Genomic DNA, 27,793 nt, shown 5'->3' with positions numbered 1-27,793 from the left:
GAGCAGGTTCATCCTGTTTTATGTTCTTGTGCAAGAGCATACTGTCTAATGTTCGTATGAAAAATCATTAGTCAAAATGCTGCAAAGTCGTTGGTGCTATGAAGCAATGCCACTATAAAAGATCAGTATTTTTAAGAAGACTGAGGAAAGTACATTTATATCATTCAATACACATTACTGAGAATCAGTACTTTATTACTGGTAACTTTGCTTTTATACTGTTTTACTTTAAAATGTTGTACAATGCCTTTTGAACCTTTTAATTCATAAGAATGCAAAAAACAGTTGTTCCTCTGACACCAGCTTCCTAACCCATGACTGCTGCCATGTGGAAAGACACTACAGTAGATGCACGGGAATCTAACTAACTACAAGTTCCCCTCCAAGACACACATCATCCTGAGTTGAAGATATGACATTGCTCCTTCACTAGAAAATCCTGGAACCTTCTGTGACAGTACTCTGGGCATCGTGACACCCCAATAACTGCAGGGGTTCACCAAGGCATCTCACTGCCATTGCTCTAAGGCAATCATGGATTAGCAATAACTGTTAATCTCGTCAGTGACATCCGCATGAGCTGAAAATGTGTTGCTGGAAAAGCGCAGCAGGTCAGGCAGCATCCAAGGAGCAGGAGAAACGTCAATTCTCCTGCTTCTTGGATGCTGCCTGACCTACTGCGCTTTTCCAGCAACACAATTTCAGCTCATGTGGATGTCACTGACTAGTTTGCAGGGGGAATATCATTCCTGCACTTCTCCTGTCTCGTCCTGTTCTAATTTTGCAAGTTTCTTTGAGATCCTCCCTCATTCTTTTTGTAAGTGTAGCTAAGAGAATTTTGAGGAGTTTTGTAGCACAGATTGAGGTTTTGGATGTAGGTTTGCTCACTGAGGTGGAAGGTTCACTTTCAGACTTTTCAGTACCACACTAGGTAACCTCTTCAGTGAGCCTCTGGATGAAGCACTACTGATGTTTCCTGCTTTCCATTTATATGTTGCGGTTTCCTTGGTTTGGTAATGTCATTTAGATTAGATTACTTACAGTGTGGAAACAAGCCCTTCGGCCCAACAAGTCCACACCGACCCGTTGAAGTGCAACCCACCCAGACCCATTCCCCTACATTTACCCCTTCACCTAACACTATGGGCAAGTTAGCATGGCCAATTCACCTAGCCTGCACAGTCTTTGGACTGTGGGGGGAAACCAGAGCACCCAGAGGAAACCCATGCATACACTGGGAGAATGTGCAAACTCCACACAGACAGTTGCCTGAGGTAGGAATTGAACCCGGGTCTCTGGAGCTGTGAGGCAGCAGTGCTAACCACTGAGCCACCGTGCTGCCCAATGGTAATGGTATTTCCTATGGTGATGTCATTTCCTGTTTTTCCCCTGAAAAAAGAGCAGAAAATGAGATCACCATGTGAAATGACATCACCAACCCAAGGAAACCCAAACGTATAAATGGAAAGTAGGAAACACCAGCACTGCTTCATCTGGAGACTCACTGAAGATGTTACCTAGTATGGTGATGAAACGTCTGAAAGTGAACCTTCCAGCTCATCGAGTGAACCGACATCCAGGTAGTTAAGAGAGTCAATCACAATGTTATGGAATCATACGTAGTCTATATCAGCTAACAATGGCAGTTCATTCTCTAAAGCATATTAGAATACCAGATAATCAACAATGATTTCGTGGTCATCATTCATTTCAACTTCAGATCTTTATTGAATTTTAATTTCACATCTGCTGAAGCGGAATTCAAACCCAGGTCTGTAGAACATCACCTTCTCAATCTTATCAAAAGCCTTCTGCAAGTCAAAACAAATCACATTCATTGGCTCAGCGTTATACTCTTGAAAGTATTTCAGTGGGTTTGCCAGTATGATTTCCCTTTTGTAAATACATGCTGATGCTGTCCAATCCTGTCACTGCTTTCTAAGTGCTCTGCTATTAAATATTTTATACTGGATCCTAGCATTTCCCCACAATCAATGCCAGGCTAACTAGTCAAAAAATCAATTTTCTCACTCTCTCTTTTCTCAACTAATGGGGTTACGTTAGTTGCTCTGCAATTCATGGGAACGTTTCCAGAGTCTACAGAATCTTGAAAGATAATCACCAACGCATCAACTATTTCTCTGGCCACTTCTTTAAAGTCATCTCTGATATAGATTCTTGGGTCATAGGGATTTATTGGCTTTTTTTGCCATTAATTCCCCAACGTCATTTACCTTCTTATACTAATCTTCTTCAGTTCCGCCCTCTCGCTAGACCTTGTGTTCCAAAGTTCTGAGATATGATTTGTATCCTCATTTGTGAAGATGGAACCTAAGTATTAATTTAGTTAGTCTGCCATCTCTTTGTTTCCCTTTAAGTTCTCCTGTTCCTGACTATAATGGACCTACATTTGTCTTTACTAATCTTTTTCTTTTCACATACAAACTGTAAATGCTTCTATAGGTATGTTACCCGCAACCTTACTCCAGTACTCTGTTTCTCCCTTGTTAACCTATCTCTTTGTCCTCCTTTACTGAATTCTAAACTGCTGCCAATCCTCAGGTCTGCTTCTCCTATGACCAACTTGTATACTCCTTCCTTGGATCGAATACTACCCCTAATTTCCATTGTTAGCCACGATCAGGCCATCTTCCCAGCTGTAATTTTGTGCTGGACAGGAATGAACAATTGTTGGAGTTCATACAGGTGCTTTTTAAATATTTGCCATTTAAAGATTCAACTAATAGAGTTTCTAAGTTTGCCTAAGATTAGTTCAGTGTGATCTTACAGTTATTTCAATCATTTTAGACAGAGGTCACAGTTTAATGAAATAGCATAGGCTATATAACATTAAGATGAGGAGAAATTTCTTCAGAGTAGAAAGCCTGTGGAACCACAGAAGGCAGTTGAGGCCAAAAGACTGAATGTTTTCAAGAAGGAGTTGGTTGTAGTTCTTAAGGCTAAGGGGATCAAATGGCATGTGGCGAAAGTGGGGACAGAGTACTGAATTATATGATTAGTCATGATCATGTTGAATGGCAGAACAAGACGAAAGGCTGAATGGTCTACTTCTGCTCCTATTTTCTGCTTCTTGGGCATTGAAGCTGCATCCATCTCACCAGCATGGTTTCACTAATTCTTTGCTCACCTTATTGCTTATTTGAAAACTTGGTTGCTTTTGCCATGAACATCTCCAAAATCTTTCTTACAGTCTGGTGTTGTGTACATCTATAATGCGTTCTAATTTAGCTTCAAAGTTTCTTCTCTGTTTTCATTAGTGCAGTAAACAATGGCTCATTGATTTGCTCATTGTATATTTTTTCTCTTTATTTGCATGTTCTTCTCTCTCACACTTGCTCAAATCTCTACCAGTTTTACTCACCATCATTAGCGTTCCTCTGACCTTTTTTAGTTTATTCATCAAACACCAAATATGCTGTCAAAAAAGCTGTTTCTCTTTTAATGAAAGTTTAGAAACGAAGAACACATGGATTCTGTAATCCGAGATGGAAGATGGGAAAACCTGTGGGTGTAATGGCTACTCTACGTTTTTGAGGTACTTTCAGTGTTGCAGCTGATATCCTTGAATTCTAGGAGGAGTAGTTACTGTTAGAGAACTGGTTGATTTTGTTTTGGATCTTTGGAAACAAAAAGAGGTTAGGTTGGAGCAGCAGTTAGAGGCAGTGAGGAATTTACAGGAGCTAGGGGGTATAATGAATGGCAGTTGCAATGAGGGAGATAAACTGAAGATACAGTCAGGTAGATTGGTTGCCTCCAGGAATAGTAGGAGAGGAAGACAAGTAGGCAGGAGTCTCCTGTGGCTATCCTCCTCTAAAATAAGTATACTGTTCTGGAAAATGTAAGGGGCGATGCACTCTGAAGAATGTAGCACTGACAGTCGGGTTTCGAGTACAGAGACTAGCTATAATGTAACAAGGGGTATGTCAGGTCTCAAGTTATTGATTGTGTTAAGGATCTGTCTAGTCAGAAATTAAGACAAATGTTTCTGCGGCTGACACGAGACATCAGAATGGTGTATTGCCTCCCTGGTGCCAGGATCAAGGATACCTTGGAGACAGTGCAGAATGGAGAAAGTGAGGACTGCAGATGCTGGAGATCAGAGCTGAAAAATGTGTTGTTGGAAAAGTGCAGCAGGTCAGGCAGCATCAAAGGAGCAGGAGAATCGACGTTTCGGGCATAAGCCCTTCTTCAAGAAGGGCTTATGCCCGAAACATCGATTCTCCTGCTCCTTTGATGCTGCCCGACCTGCTGCGCTTTTCCAGCAACACATTTTTCAGACAGTGCAGAATATTCTCCAAGGGGAGATGGACCAGCAGGAGGTCATTGGAGCTAACGATGTAGGAAGAGAAAAGGATGAGATTCTGAGAGAGAATGCAGGAAGTTAGACAGGAATTTAAAAAGTACATCCTCATAGGTAGTAATGTCTGGATTACTCCCTGTGTCACAAGCTAGTGAGGGTAGGAATAGGAGGGTAGAGGAGATGAATGCTCGGCTGAAGAGCTGGTGCAGAGAGATTTACTGAAATCATTGACCAATATGGTATCAATTATGCAAATTCCTAACTACATGGCTTTGAGGGCATTTAAAAATCAATGATATTGTTGTCTCCTGGAGTCCTAAAGGACATTACTGAACCAGATTGGAGTTTTGTAAACAGTCGATCATGCTGTCATTACTGAGTTTCAATTTGAGACCATTATATGAATTGATTGAATAAATAAATAAATTTTAAATTCCAGCAGTTATGTAATAGAGTCTTCTGTATTGCACGTGTGATTTACTTGACCATCTTTGATGAATTACTATAATTTAATTTCCTTAAAAAAAGTTTGTTCAATTTCATTAGAGGAAAGAGCAATAGTAAGGTACGTAATAGCAGTGGGTATGTTCCATGAGATTTTTTTTGTAGAAATAATGAAATACTTCTTTATCCCCTCCTCTAGAAAGCGGGTGGGAGGGTATGAAACAAACTGACCGGGGTTCTCTTTAGACTTTATACAACCATATACAAGTGATTTTCGCCTAAACAGTAAAAGCAGTAGCCGGATCCTTGCACCGTATGCCTTGCAATCCACAGAAATTAAATTCTCCTTTCTACACATAATTATTCTGTCAGTTACGTTTTACATACCTATCAATGTAATTTTAGGCCTGAAGATACCAATAATGACAAAACGTGTCTAATATTCCATTAGTCTATCTTAACATGCTAGAATATAATGGAGAAGTAATGATTTAGGTGAGCAGTGATTCATCAGGACTCCTGACGTAGTGCATTCAACGTTGGAAGATTTATTGGCCTTGGAGCATTACAAAACAAATTCACTATGAGAGGAGGGTTTAAGTGGTTAAACTGGACAAACTGAATAAACTTTATTTATATTTACTTCAATATTCAAGTGATTAATTTGTTTAGATCAATACAGATTTATGAAGTTAGATACAATTAAGCTATTTTCTTTAGTGGGGAAATTCAGCACAAGGACTTATGAAATTACAGCAGAACTATTTGGGATGGAAATCAGGAAGTACCTGCTGCTATACCTTTTGGACTATGTAAATTCTCTCCCCGAAAGTGCTGAATGCTTGGTCATATGATATTTTCTGTAGGTAAATTGACTGATTTTTTAAATTATGAAAATGCATGCATTTTACCTCTTTGGGATGTTGACATTTCTGGGGAGAATTTAAACTCAATGATAATGGAGTGGCCATCCGATATCCAAGTCAAGAGGATGTGTTAATTAAAGAAGAACATGAGCACATCATGTTCCTTGTGTGGGTTATACTTGTTCTTCTAGGTTTTGGGAGTTTAAGTTTTGAAGAAGCCTCAGGAATTTGCTGGGAAAAAGCAACGATGTACCACATACTGCAACAAGGGCATACTCGTGATGGCAGGGCCTGGATGTTTAATTTTAACCTTGACCCCTTGTTCTGATCTCCCCCACAAGTAGAAAAATCTTTCTTGTCTCCAACCCATGGTGACTCTTAATGACAGTTGTAGGAACAGAAATAGGCCATTCTGCTCATTGAGCCTTGTTCACCATTAAATTAAAGTATGGGCAAGCATTTACCTGAATGCCACTCTCCTGTATTATCACCACATCTGTTGATACCATTAGTCTCCAGAAATCCCGTAATTTCTGGGTTTGAACATACTTGATGATCGAGCTACTGCAACCCTATGGGAATAGAGAATTTGCAAGAATTACCATCATCCAAGTGAGGAAATTCCTCTTTCTTTTGGTCTTAAATGACCTATCCCTTATCCTGAGGTTGTCGCTTGGTTTTAGATTTACCAGCCAGGAGATGCAGCTTATCTACGTTCATGCTATAAAGAATGCCTTATAATAATTTTGTATGTTTTGATGAGGTGACACCTTGTTCCCCAAGATTCTGTGAAACACAGACCCAGTCTCCCCAGAAGACAGTCCTACCATCCCTGTAATTAATCTAGTCAGCTTAATTGCAGTCCCTCTATGGTATATACATCCTTTCTCAGATCAAGGGACCAAAGCTGTATGCAACATTCCAAGTGAGAGCTCACAAAGGTTTTGTACAACTGAATAAGTAGCTATGAATTAGTCCATCCACTTAGTCTCCCCTAAGTCGTCTTAATACGTCCTCGTTTCCCCCTAAAGTTGCTTCCGACATAGTTTATTGTCATCTGCAAATTTGAAAATGTTTCATACGATTACCATATCCAAATCGTTTCAATAAATTGATTGTGTGTGGTTGTGCATTGATTCTTGTGGCACATTATAGTGTCAGGGACCCAGGTTTGATTCCAGCTTTGAGTGACTGTGTGGAGTTTGCACGTTCCCCCCATGTCTATGTGGGTTTCCTGCAGGTGGTCCAATTCTCTTTCTTCTCTTCCCCCACCCCCCCACCTCCCCCACATAAAAAAAAAACAGGCAATCCAAGGATGTGCAGATTAAGGGGAAATTCAGGGTAGGGTAGGGTAGCAGGGTGGAATGCTGTTCAGAAAGTTGGTGTGTACTCTGGCCAAATGCCCTGCTTCCATTCTGTAGGAATTCTAGGTCTACGATCCTGGTAACGTTCTATTTATTCTTAGTCCATACTTTCTGTCTCTTAAATACTTCTCAATCTATAGCATATTCCCCTCAACCACAGTGCACTAATTTTATTTCCTATCCTCATGGGGCCTTAACAGCCATCTGAAAATCTACATATACTACTTTCACTGGATTGTCTTTGTATGAGAAGTAACATCCTCAAACAAGCTCGAGTTTGTCAAAGATTATTTTCCCTATTTAAATGTTTTAATAAAATTTTGCCAGATTTTAGGTTGAGTGGTTCAGACTGGTCAGGGTTGTGTGGTGTCAAGAGTTAGTTGGAGCATGAGGATAGACACTGGCGAAAGAGACAACAATCTAACATCATGCAGTACTTCACTGAAAATATGTTGAAGTTGACTTTAATTAATGAAAAACATGACTCCGAGCACATTCTAAAAAATATCAGTTTTAGGATTGCTTCAGGTTTTGTGTAGCCAGCATTTAGTGTATGTAATTAAAAGCAAAATACTGCTGATGCTGGGCTGAAATAAGCAATGTGCTGGAGAAACTCAGCGGGTTTGGCAGCTTCTGTACAGAAAGAGAAAAACCATTAAGTTTCGAGTCCAGTGCAACTTTTCTTCAGAAGAAAAGTTATACGAGACTTGAAACATTCACTGTTGTTCCTCTCTCCTCAGATGCTGCCAGACCTGCTGAGTTTCTCCACCACATTCTGTTTTCATTTAAGCGTATGTACCTGCTTTACTTTAATCAGAAACTAATATGCTTTTGTTTTTTCCTGGATAAAGACCCTGACCATATTGTACTGAGACATAATTTGCTCTTGATGTTTCAGGTGGAATTGAGACTGGTTCAATCACTGAGATGTTTGGAGAGTTTCGGACTGGGAAGACCCAACTCTGTCACACGTTGGCAGTAACGTGTCAGGTAGTGTATTTTTCCCAATTATTTTATCCTCATTTGATCACATTAGTTCAATCACTGAATTTTTCACTTAGTCTGTCTGTTGATGATTTGGAGGTGCCTGTGTTGGACTGGGGTGTACAGAGTTAAAAATCATACAACACCAGGTTATGGTCCAACAGGTTTATTTGGAACATTAGCTTTTGGAGCGCTGCTCCGAAGTCTCAACCACCTGATAAAGGAGCAGCGCTCCAAAAGCTAATGCTTCCAAATAAACGTGTTGGACTATAACCTGGTGTTGTGAGATTTTTAACACCTGCCTATTGAAGTTACCGCCTGCTTCCCTGGACTGCACCAGCAATTCTGTCTGATTTTGTTTTTCATGAACAGTTAACTAACATCTATCCTTTCCTTTCTGCCGGTGGCATCCCGAGCTTGAGTATCTACTGTATGTGTTTATTTTGCTCTGGGGAAGTAACTTATGCCACTTGGCAATTTCTTTTGAACCTGCTTATAATTATGCGACCTATTAGAAGAATTCCGCCTGTGCCATAATCCAATTAACATTGTTTTGATAGTTGGATGAAAAAATGCACATGCCTTGTGCTGCTCCCACTGCATATGGGGTCACTGTTATCTCATGGCAGTGGTAGCTGTTCAGCATCAGAAGTCATTGTAGTGAAACAAAATGGTTCTTATTTAAAGGCCGTTACGAGAAGATGAAACCTACTGATGGTAAAAGGGCAAATATTTTGTTGAAACTTTCTTTGACTTACAGCTACCTATTGACCGTGGCGGCGGAGAGGGAAAAGCTATGTATATTGACACTGAAGGAACTTTTCGCCCAGAACGCCTTCTTGCTGTTGCTGAAAGGTTTGTAATGCATTGTATTTATTTCAATGGATTTTCAAGCAGTCATTAGACTGTATTTTAAAAGTTAATTGTCTCTAACTGTGCTTTGTTTTCCCCACATTCCTTATTAGATAATAGTAGTTTCAAGACTATTTGTCCTCATTACTTACCATCTCTGCCGTACTTTAGACTTTTGAGTGCACTGGAACTAAATAGTTGCCCTATCTCAACACACTTTGCCAGTTGGGGCTAAGAACATTGAAAACTCCATCCCTGATGGGCCCGCAGGGGAGCACTAAAAGCAAAGGTCAGAGGCCCAGGTTAAAGTTCCACCTGCTCCAGACATATATCTGTGAACAGGTTAATGTGAAGAACATAAATTGAATGGAGTTAAAATACTGTACTGGATTTATGAAGGGATTCGTTAGCAAAAAACATTAATTTGAATCCACATGTTGGAGGACAAAGATCCAGGAGAAGCTGACAATAGATGATCAGTAAATTGGCATTTTTTTTCTACAGGAAAGGAATGAATGATTTATTTTTCTGCTAGTTGTAGATTGAGGAGGGATTGAGGGTTTTGAGGCTGTCAGTTTTCAGGTATTGAATAATAAGTGTTGCACTTGTGATAAAGGCCAGCAATTTTGTATTAAGTAGACTTGATGGATCACTTGATAGTTGAAGCTCAACTTCATTGAACAAAATCAGCTGGTTAAAGCTGAAAAGCTACTGGTGAGGTTAGGTGCAGGTAGCCTACTGGTACATAGTTTTTAATTGCAGATGATTAAAATTGATTTGGTTTACCCAGTGTTAAATTTGAGAATGTTCTATCTCATCTGTCTGCAACTTGGTGTCAGGCATTTTAATAATTCAAGTGAAGAGGACGAACTGAATATTACCAGCATCCATGCAGGGTCTGATCTCTGCAAATGAAATGAAGGGAGGAACACAGGTTGAATTTTGTGTATACTCTTGTGGTTATTATATTAGATTATTGTCAGAAGCCACTTCTAGGTATGTAGTCAAATGGATAAAATGAGTACCATTCAAGATAGAGATGGACTATTGAGAAGAGAAATGGAACCTGCACAGTACTACAGAGGTTTAGACAGGCAACTCCTCTTCACAGAGGATGCTGGTGATCATGGAACAAGAGGATTCAGAAAGAGAATCTGACTCAAACAGGAGCTCTGCATGGAGCTGATTGTAGGCATGGTCTTGGATCTTGGCATGGTAAAGGTGCTTAGCTTTAATAGTCAAGAGGATTGAGGATATGATTTGAAAACAGAGAATTCTTGTTTTGAAGGTATAACATTGCTGTCTAAGCAAGACATTCATTGTTGTATTTGGGCAAGAAGAGAAAATTTGTCAAAATTTTATTGACAACAAATTTGATTTGACTGTTGGGTGTACACTTCATTTGTGGAATGTAGGTGTAGCTGGCAAAGCTAGCAATTCATTTTCCATCTCTAACTGCCCTCAAAATGAATGGTGAGCTTGCCTTCTTAAGATGCTGGAGTTCATAACGCTTAAACATACTCTGTGCTGTTAGGAAATGAGTTCCAGGATTTTGACCCAGTGAAAGTGAAGGAATAGAAATATAGTTCCAAGCCAGGATATTGTGTGGCTTGAAGAAGAACTTGCAGGTGGTAGAGTTCCTTTACAATACTTATCCTTGTCCTTCGAGGTGGTAGAAGCCATGGGTTTGGCAAGTGCTCTTGACACATTGCTGCAGTGGATCTTTAAAATGGTGTGCACTGTGTGCTGCTGGTGGACTGGGCTGTTTTATCCTTCATGATGCCAATCTAGTTTGTTTTGATTTTGCTGCATTTGGCAAGTGTAAAGTATTCAAATACAAGTTTGACTTGTAGATGGACAGCTTTTGAGGAGAGTAGGGCCTTTGGCCTGCTCTTGTAGCTACAGCATTTATGTTGCAGTTCCAGTACAGTTTATAGTCAATAGTAATCTTTGGAATGCTGCTTGTGCGGGGGTCTGGATGCTATTGGATGTCAAGAGAAGATGCCTAAACTGTCTTTCAGAGATGATCATTATCTTGCACTTCATGTGGCACGAACATTACTTGCTACTTATGAGATCAAGACTTCATGTTGTCTTGGTCCTGCTCCACATGGGCATACCGTGCTTCAGTATTTGAAGAGTTGCAAATGGTGCTGAATATAATGCAATCATCAGTGAACATCCCCAAATCTGACCTTATGGTGGTGGGAGGCATCATTGATGCTGCGTAGGCTCATAGTGATATATAGCATGGGAGCAGATCCTTTGGTCCAACTCATCCATGCCAACCAGATATCCTAACCTAATCTAGTCCCATTTGCCAGCACTTGACCCATATCCCTCTAAACCCTTCCTATTCATATACCTGCCCAGATGCCTTTCAAATGCTGTAATTGTACCAGCCTCATTCACTTCCTCTGGCAACTCATTCCATACACACACCACCTTCTGTGTGAGAACATTGCCCCTCAGGTCCCTTTTATATCTTTCTTCTCTCATCCTAAACCTATGCTTTCTAGTTCTGGACTCCCCCACCTCAGGGGAAAGACCTTGTCTATTTAGCCTATCCATGCCCCTCATGATTTTAGAAACTTGTTTAAGGTCACCCTTCTGCCTCTGAAGCTCCAGGGAAAATGGCCCCAGCCTGTTCAATATTTTCCTATAGCTCAAATCCTCCAACTCCAGCAACATCCTTGTAAATCCTTACTGAGCCCTTTCATGTCTCTCAATATTCTTCCAACAGGAAGGAGACCAGAATTGCACGCAATATTCCAAACATGACCTAACCAATGTTCTGTACAGCTGCAACATGTCCTCCCAACTCCTGTACTCAGTACTTTGACCAATAAAAGGAAGCATACCAAAAGCCACTTTCACTGTCCGATATACCTACGACTCTACTGTCAAGAAACTCTTTGTTCAGGAACACTCCCTGGGACCTTATCATTAAGTGTATAAGTCCTGCTCCAAAATGCAGCACCTTGCATTTATCTAAATTAAATTTCATCTGCCACTCCTCAGCCCATTAGCCCATATGATCATGATCCCATTATATCAAGGTAACCTTCTGCTGAAGATGTTTGGACTAGGACAATATCCAAGATTTGTGGTAGAGTGGCATAGTTCCTACCTATGAACTAGGAGGCCCAGGTTAAAGTTCCACCTGCTCCAGACATATATCTGTGAACAGGTTAATGTGATCTATCTACCCTGAAGAACCCGTGCAGTGATGTTCTGGGGCTGAAATGATTGATGATTGAAGTTCAACTGCCGCAGCTATTTCCTTTGTGCTAGTTGTAAGTGCAATTAGTGGAGCGTTTTCCTGGATTCCTATTGCCGTCAGTTGTGCTGCTGCTCCTTGTTGCCACACCTGGTGAGATGGCATCTTGATCTCAAGAGCAATCACTATTACACCCGAGGATGGTCACCTTTTTGTTCATGTCTGTAATGCGGTCAGTAGTTGAGTAGCCGTGGCAGAACTCAGCCTGATCGTTAGTGACCCAATTATAGCTGAGCAAGAACCACTTGGTTATGCTGTTGACAACACCTTCCATCTGTTTGTTGATGAGTTGCACATGGGATGGGATGGGAATTGGCTGGTTTTATTTGTCCTACTATTTGCAGCCAGGACACAAATCTGTACTAGATTAGTTTGGCTAGGCGCATATGTAGTTCCACAGCACAAGTCTTTAGTGCTATAGCCAGAATGTTAAGGTCCATAGTCTTGGCAATATTTAGTGCATTCCACCATTTCTTGATATTGGGTGGAGTGAATTAAATTTACTGAAGACTGACATTTAGGTAGCTGGGTACCTAGGTGAGAAGGTTCTTTTACACTGACTTAATGGGCTGCCCATGGGGATGGTTATTTCTGGAGTCACTACCTCCTGTTGGTTTTAATTTGCCATGCCATTTCCAACTGAATGTAGCAGGGTGCAGAGCTAAGATTTGATCCATTCGTTATGGGGTTCATTAACTTTGACTATTGCAAACTGTTTTCCACTGTTTGTCTGACCACACAGGACTACTTACAAACCAAAGTGAGGACTGCAGATGCTAGAATCAGAGTCGAGAGTGTGGCACACTGGAAAAGCACAGCAGGTCAGGCAGCATCCGAGGAGCAGGAGAATCGACATTTCAGGTGTGAGCACTTCATTAGGAAGCCTGATGAAGGGCTTATGTCTGAAATGTCAATTTCCCTGCACTGCGGATCTGATCTCCAACATCTGCAGTCCTCACTTTCTTTTAGTTGATTTTAACCCGACTGAGAAGCCTCTTCCAAGGATGCCTACCTTGAAGAAGTTCTTCTCCTCTCTTTGCAAGGCTCTCAGGGAGTCTCTTTCTCACTGCACCCCCCCATGTCATCCACTCCTGATGAAGGGCTTATGCCCAAAACGTTGATTCTTCTGCTCCTCGGATGCTGCCTGACCTGCTGTGCTTTTCCAGCACCACACTCCTGGACCTGTGTAGTAGCATAACAAAGGTTAATACTTCATTTATCGGTCTGCCTGTTGCACTGTTTGAATTAGAGTTGATTCCCTGGCTTGATGTTAATGATAGACTGGGAAATATATTGGGCCATGAATTTACAGAATATAGTTGAATGCAATCTTTCTGCTTCTGATGGCCACAGTACTTTGCGTATGCTCAGTTTTGAATTGTAAGACTTGTTTGGAATCTTTACCATTTAAGCACAAGTCTAGCACTGTGGAAAGTTTCTCAATGTTAATACAGGACTTCCATCGCCACAAGGATTGTACGCTATTCGGTCCAGCTAATACTGTTATGGACAGGTGCGAATATGATAGTTGTTGAGGATTAATTCAAGCTATTTATTTCCTTTTTGGTTCCCCCACAACTTGTTGCAGTTTCTGCTGGCGGTTATGTCCTTTAAAACTCTGCCACTTTTGTGGCAGTGGCACTAATGAGCCACTCATGATGATCCGTGTTCCCACTAATTATCTTTTTGGTTGAGTGGGCCTCTGACCTTCATTTGTGGCTGCAACGTTTGGAACCTTGGACTGCCTGCAGCTTAGAGGAAATGTTCTTGGTAATAAATATTTAATGCCTCCTACCACCTTCTCCTCCCCCAAAATATGGATTCTCTGCCCTTTCCAGAGTTGCTTTTTCCAATTGGGTATGATCGCAGAGTGATTATTTTACCACATTCATGATCCAGATGCCTGGATTAATGATTCATAGATGCATTCAAATACCACCATTCTAGCTGGATAATTTAGATTCAATTAGTTAAGTACATCTAGACTAAAAGCTAGCATTAGCAGCAGCAATCTTGAAACTATTTGATTGCAGAAAAAAACCTCATCTAGTTCACTAATGTAATTCAGGAAGAAATTCTGGCCTCCTTTCCTGATCAGATCTAAATGTGAATCCAGACATTCAATCATGTGATTGATTCTTTACCGACCTCTGGAATGCTCTGGTACAAACACAGTTGTCAAAAAGGTGGATTTTCACAGACAATTAATAATGGGCAATAACTTTTGGCCTCGCCATTGACACCCATTTCCCATGAACCAACAAATTACTGGAGGTTGGGTTTTGGAAATTTGCATGGAAAATAGGGTAAAGTTGCAAGGGTGACTATATCTGGACGCATTGCTAAGATTTTATATTGTTGCATTATTTTAACTTTGTCATTTGGATTGTTGGACTGTACTTTAAAGTCTTGACTAAGCTATATTTTGTGGTGAGATTTTTCTTGTCTGTCCTGCTTAGGACAAGCCCTGTAAGAGGTTTCAAAAGGGAGAGAGGACTGTATTTTTGTTTCCTTGAATTCTCTAACTTTGGCTTGTACACACACCTCAAATTTTTATTTCGGGGTTAATATAATAATGAGGGTTGTGAATCAATAATGAGGTAGTAGAGGCAGGCACGGTAGATTCATTTAAGGTACATCTGGACAGATGCATGAGTAAGTGGGGAACAGAGCGATCCTGAGGATTTGGGTGATAGGTTTAGTCAGTGGATTTGGATCAGCTCAGGCTTGGAGGGCCTAAGGGCCTGTTCTTGAGCTGTCAATTTTCTTTGTTCTTTGAATCAGAATTTAGGCATTTTTTTTCTTGAACTATACCAGTGCTTAAAATAACAGAGCAAGTCAGAATGTATATGAGTGAGCTGTTGACTAAAGATATGACCTTTCAGTTTTCCACTTTGTAGCCAAGGAATTTTGATATCTAACAACATCTTTTATCGGAGTTAAGAGTTTAATGAGTGAATCGACTGAAATCTGTTTTTTTTCTCAGTAATATTCACATTTCATGTACCTTTCAATTGTACGCAGGGAGTGTTATTGCAATTGTTGAATATTTGTACAGTTAAAGGAGAACCTGAAATCACATGACATATTTGTGGACATGAGGTCAATGACAGCAAAAAGCAAAATTTATGGCATTCATATCTGAAACAGATTTCTAGTTCTCTCTTGCTCCCCACTTCAATATCCTCCTCATCCTCATCCTCATCCTCCTCCCACCACATACATACTTCCACTCTTGAACCTCCTTTTATCTGTATGTGGCCTGTTTCTTGCATTCCTTTGAGACTGCTAAGGTCCTACACAACACAACCTAAAGGATTTCTTCTTGCTTGTGGTCTTTTTTTTTTCCCCTGCATGGCCCTTTTCCAATTGCTGCATAGCCTTATATCCGCACAGCTCAGGGGAAATGTTGCTCTCTATTGCCAAACTCTCCTTCGCATCTCTCCTCTCACTCCTCAATGCTAATAATTCAGACAGCAATTCATTCATTGAATTTTGGCTACAATATGAAAAAGTGGTGAATTGTAAATGTTTTTCTCTGAGCAGCATGAAATCAATAAATTTCAGTCCGTCTGCCCTGACTATTGTTGTTAAAGATTTATGTTTTCACAAATTGATGCTGAAATAATTAGTAATAACATTAACTCTGCAGTAGAAGACTTCTGACTTCATGAAGAGATTTGCTTAGGTAAGCCCAGCATTAATGAAAACCAGAAGCTAAAATTCTGGAAATTTCCCATTTACTTCTATCCCATTCTGCAAAACAGCTACCTTTGTGCTGCAACGATTTTGCAATTCCATTTCTAATTTACCATGTTTCAGATGCCTTTTTTAAAAAATGTATAATGCGGCTTTTCAAATCTGTATTCAAAAGAAGCATTAGAGTTATGCCTATGTAATTCAGTCCAATTTAAAAGTCACGCGTTCTATCCCTATTTGTAATCCTATCATAGGTTTCTATGTCCACATTAATAATGAAGCTATTTAAGTATACCTTTCCACTGTTATGGCACCGTTCTTGTCAGTGGCAGTCCAACAGTGATTCCTTGAAGAACGGAGGTTATATTCACTGTTTGAGAACATTGCAATGTTATAAATGTGGACAATACAAAGAAGTTCACCCAGTCCTCTGCTAATTGAACACTAATATGGGCTTTAGGGAGCAGACATTCTAAGTAGTTAAAATAGGAAGGAGAAAATGAATTGAAAAGATGCAGTTTAAATATATTTGGGTAGTTTGCAGATTATGTGTTACTTTTGAAGGAGGAAGCCTCAAGAACTTGAGGTTTTTTTTCAATCTTTGAATATTGATTGAAATTGAATTTAGAAAAAAAGCCACTGGGATTTATCTACTAAGTAATTGGTGTGAATATTACAAAATCACGTCTTGCAGAATATTAATGAAGATGAGCTATATCTAAAAATATAGAACATAGATAGAACAATACAGCACAGAACAGGCCCTTCGGCCCACGATGTTGTGCCGAACATCATGTACACCTATCCATGTACCTATCCAATTGCCGCTTAAAGGTCGCCAATGATTCTGACTCTGCCACTCCCACAGGCAGCGCATTCCATGCCCCCACTACTCTCTGGGTAAAGAACCTACCCCTGACATCCACCCTATACCTTTCACATTAAATTTATGTCCCCTTGTAACACTGTTGTACCCAAGGAAAAAGTCTCTGACTGTCTACTCTATCTATTCCCCTGATCATCTTATAAACCTCTATCAAGTCTCCCCATATTCTTCGCCATTCCAATGAGAAACTCTCAACCTATCCTCGTACGACCTATTCTCCATTCCAGGCAACAGCCTGGTAAATCTCCTCTGCACCCTCTCCAAAGCTTCCACATCTTTCCTAAAGTGAGGCGACCAGAATTGCACACAGTACTCGAAATGTGGCCTTACCAAGGTCCTGTACTGCTGCAACATCACCTCACGACTCTTGAATTCAATCCCTCTGCTAATGAACGCTAATACACCATAGACCTTCTTACAAGCTCTATCCACCTGAGTGGCAAATTTCAAAGAGCTATGGACATAGACTCCAAGATCCATCTGCTCCTCCACCTTACTAAGAACCCTACCGTTAACCCTGTATTCTGCATTCTTATTTGTCCTTCCAAAATGGACAACCTCACACTTGACGGGGTTGAATTCCATCTGCCACTCCTCAGCCCAGCTCTGCATCATATCTAAGTCCCTTTGCAACTGACAACAGCCCTCCTCACTATCCACAACTCCACCTATCTTTTGTATCATCTGCAAATTTACTGACCCATCCTTCGACTCCCTCTTCCAAGCCATTAATGAAAATTACAAACAGCAGAGGACCCAGAACTGATCCCTGCGGAACTCCACTCGTAACTGGGCTCCAGGCTGAATATTTACCATCTACTACCACTCTCTGACTTTGACCGGTTAGCCAGTTCTCTATCCAACTGGCCAAATTTCCCACTATCCCATGCCTCCTGACTTTCCGCATAAACCTACCATGGGGAACCTTATCAAATGCCTTACTAAAATCCATGTACACTACATCTACTGCTCTACCCTCATCCACATGCTTGGTCACCTCCTCAAAGAATTCAATAAGACTTGTAAGGTAAGACCTACCGCTCACAAATCCGTGCTGGCTGTCCCTAATCAAGCAGTGACTTTCCAGATACTCATAAATCCTATCCCTCAGTACCCTTTCCATTACTTTGCCTACACTTGCTCTTCTAAAAGCTTTGATGTGAGGTAACTGATAAATCTTTGGAAGCTCTTTTGAATCTTCATAGACAGAAAGCACATGACTATAATGCCAGATTTTGTAATTTGCAAATTTAACAATTTAATGATGCATATTTTGAGATAATGTTGTCAATGCTTTTTATGATTCAAAGAAGCTTTGCTTATATTTTCTAGATATAATCTTTCTGGAAGTGACGTGCTTGACAATGTTGCATATGCTCGAGCTTTCAACACTGATCATCAGACCCAGTTGTTATATCAAGCATCTGCCATGATGACAGAATCCAGGTACTGATTTGTTTAGTGAGTGTTTATAGTAGGATTGATCAAACTTTAAACTACCACATTAGAATTCACTTCATAATTTCAGTTTGTTTTTATGACTCCACAGTAATCTTGACCTAATTGTATAAAAGTAGCTGTTGTGCAAATGCACATGGAGAGTCGCATTTTATTAGGAAAAGGTGGGAATATTAAAATATTCAATTCATGGATCAGGCATTTAAATCTCTTTATGCAAAAAAACTATTTTTATGCTTAGTTAGCACAAAGCTTAATTGCCTCCATCAAATTAAATGTGCTTATGGTTAGATTAGATTAGATTCCCTACAGTATGGAAACAGGCCCTTCGGCCCAACAAGACCACACCGATCCTCCAAAGAACAACCCACCCGACCTTATATTTACCCCTGCCTAATGCACCGTTATATAGGATACTTGGTACGGTAGCAGACCATTCAGTCCGATATGTCTGTGTAGGTGTTTATCCTCCATTTAATCTCCTCCCATCTTTTCTAATTTAAATCTGCCATCACAACTGTTCCTTCTCATTCAAATACTTGTCTTAAGTAATCTATAAATAATCAGTAATATTTTCTTCAAACAAGCACTGTGGTAGCAAGTTACAGTTTCTGAATTTCTTGGTGATTTATTTTGTATTTTGCTCTCTCTCTCAGATGTAACATTTTCTGTGTCCATTCTCCCAAAATCTTCCATGATTTTAAAGACCTGGTAGACCATTCCTTAACCTTTTCCTAAGAACAGATTCTCAGTTTGCCATTTTTTTAATGCACATGCAGTTCTACTATTGTCCTTGTAAATTTTCTCTGCACCTTCTCCAGTGTGTCTCTATCCATTTCATATGGTAAGCAGAGCTATAAACAGTGCTTGTGTAAACAAACCAAGGTTACTCAGCATATCTTCCCTGTTTTCCAACTCTATCCCTTTCGAAACAATACTTACTGCTAGGTTTGCTTTTTCTATGGCCTTGCTACCCTTTGGTCCAATTTGTCGTGATTGATGTATTTGTTTTCAGAGACTCCTTTGTTCCTTTATCATACTTAGACTTGTATCTTCTGAGTAATGTGACTTCCCTACTCTCTAACAAAGTGTATTATCACACATTATTCTGTGTTGAACATAATTTGCCAATTATTAGCCTAATCTGCAAGCTTATTAATATGATCCTATAATTTTTGCACTCCTCAACATTGACTATTCCATAAGTTGGTGTCATCCACAAATGTAGCATTTATGATTTTAGTTCTAAAGTCCAAAATTTAAATATAAGTTGTGAACGTGGTCCTTGTGGAATGCCCTTTCCCAACATATGCTACTCTGGCTAACTACCTTTATTTTCACTGTCTACTTTGTTTTTGGAGCCAACTAACCATCTATTTGGCCACTGTCCTCTGCCTCTACGTTAGTCTCTAACATGGCACTTCATTAAAAGGCTTTTACAAGATCCATTTAATTAACCTCTTCTATATTCCTTTTGTACTTAAGTCAGCAGGAATTAGAAAAAGGAGTAGGCTGTTTCGCTCTTCGAACTTACTTCACCATTCACTGAGATCATGGTTTGTCCAATATTTCTCGCAAATCACTTTCCTGTTCTTACCCAATAACCCTTAATTCCCCTACAGATCAAGTATCTGTCAATTTCAGCCTTAAATATACACAGGAACTCTACCTCCCCAGTTCTTCATGGCAAGGAGTTGCAAAGATGCTCAAACTTCTGCGAGAAGAAAATTTTCCCCATCTCCGTCTTAAATCGGTCCCCCTTAATTCTGAGAATATGCTCCTCTGGTCCTAGACACTCCCATGAGAGGAAACCTTATTGGAGCATGTACTGTCAAGCTGCTTAAAAATCCTATATGTTTCAATGAGGTAATCTTCCTTCTTCTAAACTCCAATGAGTAGAGTTCCATCCTGTTTAGCCATTGTTTGTAAGGTGGTTCCATCATACTAGAGATTATCCTCGTGAAATTTCTCTGAGCTGCCTGCAGTGAAATGATATCTTTCCTTAAATAAAGGGATCAAAACTGCTCGCAGTAATCCAGATACTGTCTCCCGAGCTCCTTGAGCAATTGCGGAAAGCTCCCCGACTTCAATTATTCACAATTTACATAGATGATTTGGAATTGAGATCTATATGTAGTGTCTTCGAGGAAAAAGTGAGGTCTGCAGATGCTGGAGATCAGAGCTGAAAATGTGTTGCTGGAAAAGTGCAGCAGGTCAGGCAGCATCCAAGGAACAGGAAATTCGATGTTTCAGGCATAAGCCCTTCATCAGCAACACATATTTTCAGATCTATATGTAGTGTGTCAAAGTTGCAGATGACACTAGGGTGCTTGGCAGAGCAAAGCAGATTTAGAACTGAATTGAGAGGGAATTTCTTCACCCAGAGGGTTGAGTATCTATGAAATTCCCTGCCCAGTGCAGTAGTTGAAGCTACTTCAGTAAATGTTTTTAAGGCTAAGATAGTTTTTTTTTAAACAATAAAGGAATGAAGGATTACAATGAGAGGGCGGGTAAGTGGAGTTGAGGCCATGAAAAGATCAGCCATGATCTTATTGAATGGCAGAACAGGCTCAAAAGGCCAGATGGCTTATCCCTGCTCCGAGTTCTTATGTTCTATTTCACAATGCCCTTGAAATAATGGCCAACATCCCATTAGCCTTCCTGATTAACTGCTGCATCCATGTACTAGCTTTGTGTTTTGTGCACAAGTATCTCCCCCAATCTCTTTGTGTTGCAGTTGTATTCAGTTTTTCTCCATTTAAATGATATTCTGTTCTTTTGTTCTCCCTTCCAAAATGAGCAGCTTCACATTTTCCCACATTATACTCCAGTTGTCAAGTTTTTGTTCCCTTATTTCACTTGTCAATTTTTCTCTGTAAACCATTTGTATTCCTCTGAAAAACTGCCTTTCCACCTATCTTTATGTCATTTGTAAATTTGGCTGCAGTATATTCACTTCTTTCCAAGTTATTAATATATATTGTAAACAACTGAGGTCCCAGCTCTGATCCCTGTGGAACCCCAATAGCTACAGGTTGCCAACCTCAAAATACCCCCTATCCCCACTCACTGTTCTCTGCCTATGAGCCAATTCTCTATCCAAACCAATATACTCCCTTAAATACCATGGGTTCTTATCTTAGGACTTAACTTATCATATGGTTTCTGGCAGTCTTAACACAACACAACCACTGGTTCTCTTCTATCCACTCCAGGTCAGACTTCTCAAATAAATTAGTCAGATGCAATTTCCTTTTTATGAAGCCATGCTGACTCTGCTTGATGAGATTATGATTTTCCAAATGTTCTGCTATTACTTCTTAATAATAGATTCCAATACTTTTCCAAAAATAGATATTGGGCTAATTGGCGTAGTTACCTCTTTTTTGATTAGAGGTGTCATATTGGCAGTTTTCCAATCCGCTGGTACTTCCCCATAATACAAGGGTTTTTAGTAAATTACAAACTATCTCTACTTTATACACAATCTCTACTTTTAGGATCTTAGGATGCAAGCTATCAGGGTAAGGGAACTCATCTACCTTCAACCCCATTAGTTGGTTTAATACTACTTTTCTAGTGATGATGTGGAGTTGCGGGTGTTGGACTGGGGTGGACAAAGTCTCTCAAAATCAGGTTATAGCTCACAGGTTTATTTGAAATCGCAAGCTTTCAAAGCGCTGCTCCTTCGTCAGGTAAAGTGGTGGGAACTGCACAGGCACACAATTTATATATGCAGAGCAATAGTGGCAAGATAATTCCAGAGTGTCAAAAAATAAGTACAGACAGTGTGAGTGGAATGTTGACAGTCTTTGCAGGTGATGAAAAGTGTCAAACAGGGTGAGTAAAGTGTCAACTGCAAGAGATGACCTATGATCCTTTTTAATGAAGTTGAGAGATAATTGCAAATAAATCAAAAGTAAAATAGTAATAGAGGCAAACCAACTGGCTAGAATACCCTGATAGGTATAACAGTTGTACAATGATGTGAGGATAGAATCACACAATGAAGCCTCCAAATAATTTAATACCATACTCTCTTACTCAAGGGATGAATTAATTTTTGGATTAATTTTGTGACCAGATAGTGGAGGGATAAGTCGTGCAATCAATATGTAGTTGAATGAAAGAACGCTCAATATGAATTTTGATGGAGACTAATAGCTTTTCCCCAAGTACTTCTGTCCTCACATTGTTGAGAACTCTGCAATAGTTTGAATGCAGTGTTTTTTAAAGTCATATTTCCAACTTGTAGATATGCATTGTTAATTGTGGACAGTGCAACAGCCTTGTACAGGACCGACTATTCTGGGCGGGGTGAATTATCAGCTAGGCAGATGCATCTTGCACGATTTCTCCGAATGTTGCTGCGACTAGCAGATGAGGTAAGTCATCTACAATATGTATTGACATTTTTAATATTAATTCTGAATTCTATTTGTGGACCAAGGTTAAGAGGAATTCGGCCAGTCATTTTGTGGGAAACATGATAGAGGAGACTTGTAAGAAATATCTGAGGTAACGTAAGACAAGATAAATATAGAATAATATTATTTTGATTTGGGAGTCAATTAAGAAGATTGCTAACATTTTGTGTTGTGGTAACTTGTGGGAATCTGATGTTCTTAATAAGTGGGATCTAAATACTCAAAAAAAAATCCAGCTTTCAAAATGCTTACTGTCCACCTTATTCTCAAATTCTTTTTGTATACCAAATAGTTAGGGACAAACGTCCAGTAGTGTTGTCTAGAATGATAAACATTCATAGCACAGCTGGGCTATTTGATCAATCTTGTATGCCTGGAGCTCATTCGTAAACCAATGTAACTAATCCTGTGGTCTAACTGTACCCTTGTGTTTTCCAATGTTTTACGTACTTCTCCACTTCCATGTGATATAATCTTTTCTTCACTAAACCCTATGGTAAAGAATTACATGTTTGAACAGCTCCCTATAACTTGCTCTTCTGCTTACTTTGACAGTTGATTTTCATCACTGACTTCCTGTCCAATGCATATTTTGTCTTTATTAAGTCATCCTATTTTCTTATTGAAATAGAGGACTATTATTAGGATGTACACAAGGAAGTTTGTTGCTAACATTGCAAAATGCTAATTATGGTTTTTATTGAAACACAATATGTTGAAATTCCTCATCAGATCAGGCAGCACCTGTGATGAAAGAAACAGAGTTAATGATTCTGCTCAATTTCTTTTCTGAACTGGTTCTAGCGTTTCAACTTAACATTAACTGTATTTCTTTCTTTACAGTTGTTACCTCACCCGCTTAGAGTTTCCAGCATTTTCTATTTTCACTTCAGATTTTTCACAGCATTTGCACTTGCATTCATTTATATTTTTTATTTTATTTGTATATATTTGATCAAAAACCCTGAAAATTAACAGATTTGAACACGTGCATTTGAATGTAGAGTTTTGCAATACAGCTTCATGTTACGTGCTTTGTAGAGATTGTCACAATACTGCAAGTGTTTCCACTGAAAGTTGAATATGCCTGTCAGCACTTCAGGTGCATTCAGTCAGTGGGTCAGTTTTGTATTATGTTTGCAGTGTTTGAATCAGTTATCACTTTATTGGTTCTTACTGATACTGGGTCTGTTCCATAGGATTTTGCAACTTTGTATTCTTAGCTTTTCCGGCAAAGCCCTTGTTTACATTGGCTTTCTGAAATGTAAATTTCTCCTTTGTGTGTAGGAAGTGGATCCAAAAGGGACAGGGAAACTAAAAGAGAAGAATTGAGATTTCTGTAATGTATTGAAATTGGAGGAGTGTCCATCACATCCTAACATCTTGCACTTATTTTTCTTCTAGTTTGGGGTAGCTGTGGTAATAACTAACCAGGTTGTGGCTCAGGTTGATGGGGCAGCAATGTTTGCTGCTGATCCAAAAAAGCCAATTGGTGGAAACATTATTGCTCATGCATCAACAACAAGGTAAGATGGAATTAAAAGATGGTAATCATGCAGGACAAAAATTTTGTTTTCTTTTGTGTATCCTGGGTAGATGGGCAGACAAATGTAATTGAGCAAAGCTGAGTGATACAAGTTTAACAGTTGAAGTTTCACAAATTTCTAGATAGAGTTTAACCAACTGATTTCAAGTTTGCTTTGCAACTGGAGTGCAATCTACAAAGTCCAAATTGTTTGAGACTGTTACCTTGTACTTTAAATTATTTGTTTCAATTACTTGAGAATAATTTAACAATCTTTTCCAACTGTGACCCCTCCATAGTTGTAAGCTTAACTGTCTTAGTGCCATGTAATTTAATGGATGACAATCACAAATTGACACCGTATCAACGTGAGCATTTTTCATGCTGGAGGCTGTCATTGAGTATATTCAAGGCTGAGATAGAGATTTTTTTAACAGTGTAATTGAGTGTTATGGGAATAGGTGAGATAATTGGGTTGTGGCAAGGAGCAGATCAATCCCATTGGCAGAGCAGCTTTGAGTGACCATTGGCATTTTATTTTGTTCTTGTGTTCATACATGAGCCTTGATGCCAGACATAGATAATTTATTCATCAAAAAGATAATACATCATCAATTGTTTTATAATTGCTGGATATTAGTTGAGCTGGGAACTTGAGGAATTCCTCTTAAAAAATGTTTTATCAAACTATAGAACATGTCTCCATAGAATAGGGAAGGCTAATAGCAAAAAGCAAATTATATATCTTATTTTGTAATATAGTTGGAATTACCATAAGACATTGGAGTGGAAGTAAGGCCATTCGGCCCATCGAGTCCACTCCGCCCGCCATTCAATCATGGCTGATGGGCATTTCAACTCCACTTACCAGCGTTCTCCCCGTAGCCCTTAATTCCTCGAGACAACAAGAATCTATCAATCTCGGCCTTGAAGACATTTAGTGTCCCGGCCTCCACTGCACTCTGTGGCAATGAATTCCACAGGCCCACCACTCTCTGGCTGAAGAAATGTCTCCGCATTTCTGTTCTGAATTGACCCCCTCTAATTCTAAGGCTGTGTCCACGGGTCCTAGTCTCCTCGCCTAACGGAAACAATTTCCTAGCGTCCATCCTTTCCGAGCCATGTATTATCTTGTACGTCTCTATTAAGTCTCCCCTCAATCTTCTAAACTCCAACGAATACAATCCCCGGATCCTCAGCCGTTCCTCATATGTTAGACCTGCCATTCCAGGGATCATCCGTGTGAATCTCCACTGGACGCGTTCCAGTGCCAGTATGTCCTTCCTGAGGTGTGGGGACCAAAACTGGACACTGTACTCCAAATGGGGCCTAACCAGAGCTTTATAAAATCTCAATAGCACATCTCTGTTTTTATATTCCAACCCTCTTGAGATAAAAGACAACATTGCATTCGCTTTCTTAATCACGGACTCAACCTGCATGTTTACCTTTAGAGAATCCTCGACTAGCACTTCCAGATCCCTTTGTACTTTGGCTTTACTAATTTTCTCACCATTTAGAAAGTAGTCTATGCTTTTATTCTTTTTGCCAAAGTGCAAGACCTCGCACTTGCTCACGTTAAATTCCATCAGCCATTTCCTGGACCACTCTCCCAACCTGTCTAGATCCTTCTGTAGCCTCCCCACTTCCTCAGTACTACCTGCCTGTTCACCTAACTTCGTATCATCGGCAAACTTCGCTAGAATGCCCCCAGTCCCCTCATCCAAATCATTAATACATAATGCGAATAGCTGTGGCCCCAACACTGAACCCTGCGGGACACCGCTCGTACCGGCTGCCATTCTGAAAAAGAACCTTTTATCCCAACTCTCTGCCTTCTGTTAAACAGCCAATCCTCAATCCATCCCAGCAGCTCACCTCGAACACCATGGGCTCTCACCTTGCTCAGCAGCCTCCCGTGTGGCACCTTATCAAAGGCCTTTTGAAAGTCTAGATAGACCACATCCACTGGGTTTCCCTGGTCTAACCTACTTGTTACCTCTTCAAAAAATTCCAGTAGGTTTGTCAGGCATGACCTCCCCTTACTAAAACCATTACAGAAGTAGATCTAACAGATCATGCACAGGTTTGAAAACACTGGTTATCTTTGACTTGACCTGCATTGTCATGGCTGAATATGACTAGTCTAAGGAACACACATTAATGACAAGGTGGTATTGAACTCAAGCAAATTTTCTGCAAATGCATGTGAGGTATTTCATGATGAGGTGAAAAAAAATTGTTTACAGAAATAGAACATATACTAAAATTTGTTGGACTCTCTAGTGTTATCCGCTATTCCCGTAACTAGCTAAGAAACCGTACAAGTCACTTTGTTTGCAACCTGCTGCTTTTATTGTTTTGAAATGCTTATTGTCCACCTTTTAAAGAAACCTAGCCTGTGATTAGTTGTACATGCTAATTTTATTGCATCTTTCTTTCTTCTGCTTCTTTCTCTCCTCCATTCCTTATGCTGCTTTAAATGCAATAGAAATATAAAATCCTTCATGCATGTTAAATGTTCTCTTGATCCGATAACCAACTGGAATTGTGACCAGATGCATTTCATCATATCACCTCTTTATTACTTGTATTTACTTTCTTGCAGGAGTTTGGCTGAAATGTATTTTAGTCCTTAGTTTTAAAAATAATTCTTTTGGGAAATGCAATCTGGTAACCACATTAGAGTAATTTAATCTTTGCTCCAGCTATTTAATTGCCAATCTGAAACTAATTACCCGGAGTGTACCATATAAAGTTATTATTGAACTGTCACATTTTCTGCAATGAAGTGAGATTCCCAGTGAAAATTCAGCTGTGTTTAGAACAGCAATGGGTGATGTTCTCTGAAAAACAATTAGCTTATTGCTACTTCACCATACCTTGTAATTTGAACCTGCTATGTGAAACTGTTTTAAATGTCATGTTTTAGTAAATAGAGTACTGTATTTGTTATGGAATGCAAATAAGGATCATGTGACATCCAGTTATGTTCTGTTGATCCTTTAAACTATTCCTTTAAACTCTTCTTTCCCTTCCATTTTCAAATCCTTGATGTCACTGAGGCTTTCCTATGTGCCATCTATTACCTTTGATAGAACACCTTTGCTGGTGATTCAAGTTTCTTGCTCATACTAAATCAACCACTGTCTCTTTCCGATTGACGATATCAATTAGATGGCACAGGATTGTTTTCATGTGTACTAATAATACCCAGTCCTGCTGCTCCATTCCTTCCCCTTGACTGCATCCATGATGTTACACTAATACCTAAGTTATTTGATGAATCACAGCTTCCTCCAACTAAACATTAGGAAATCTGAATTAATTGACTTCGTCACATGTAATGAAGTGTCTGCTGAAGACCTGATAATACACTGGAGAAAATATGAAGATTCAATCATTATTGCTTTGTGACTGGCATCACTTATTTCCTGACTCCCATCAGATTAAGCCAGACCATGTAAAGTTGAAACTTTGAACTGAACTTCAAGCCCTATATCCACTTCATTACAAAGACTGCTTATTTCCAACTCTGCAGTAAATGTTTCCTTCCACTCATCAAAATCCATCCACCAACCAGACACTTACTCATACTCTCTGGACTGACTCTCCTTTTCTAATGCATCTTTGCTGGCTCTTATCCTCCTACCCTTTGTAAATTCCAGAAGTTCTGAAAGGATATTG

At 39.7% G+C, this 27,793-nt stretch overlaps 1 protein-coding gene across 1 annotated transcript in view; it reads left to right on the top strand.

Annotated features, from left to right (window-relative positions):
- rad51 (RAD51 recombinase) overlaps positions 1-27,793 on the top strand; it is an 86,223-nt gene that overhangs the window by 56,576 nt on the left and 1,854 nt on the right. Inside the window, exons 5-9 of the mRNA XM_060828312.1 lie at positions 7,894-7,985; positions 8,740-8,834; positions 18,029-18,142; positions 22,410-22,539; positions 23,986-24,107. Of these exons, the coding sequence (XP_060684295.1) occupies positions 7,894-7,985; positions 8,740-8,834; positions 18,029-18,142; positions 22,410-22,539; positions 23,986-24,107 (553 nt within the window). The remainder of the gene's footprint in view (positions 1-7,893; positions 7,986-8,739; positions 8,835-18,028; positions 18,143-22,409; positions 22,540-23,985; positions 24,108-27,793) is intronic.

This window comes from Hemiscyllium ocellatum, chromosome 8 (assembly GCF_020745735.1).
Source record: "Hemiscyllium ocellatum isolate sHemOce1 chromosome 8, sHemOce1.pat.X.cur, whole genome shotgun sequence".
NCBI lineage: Eukaryota > Metazoa > Chordata > Chondrichthyes > Orectolobiformes > Hemiscylliidae > Hemiscyllium > Hemiscyllium ocellatum.
Note: the sequence above shows the minus strand (reverse complement) of the source record. Positions and strands in the feature narration are given on the sequence as shown.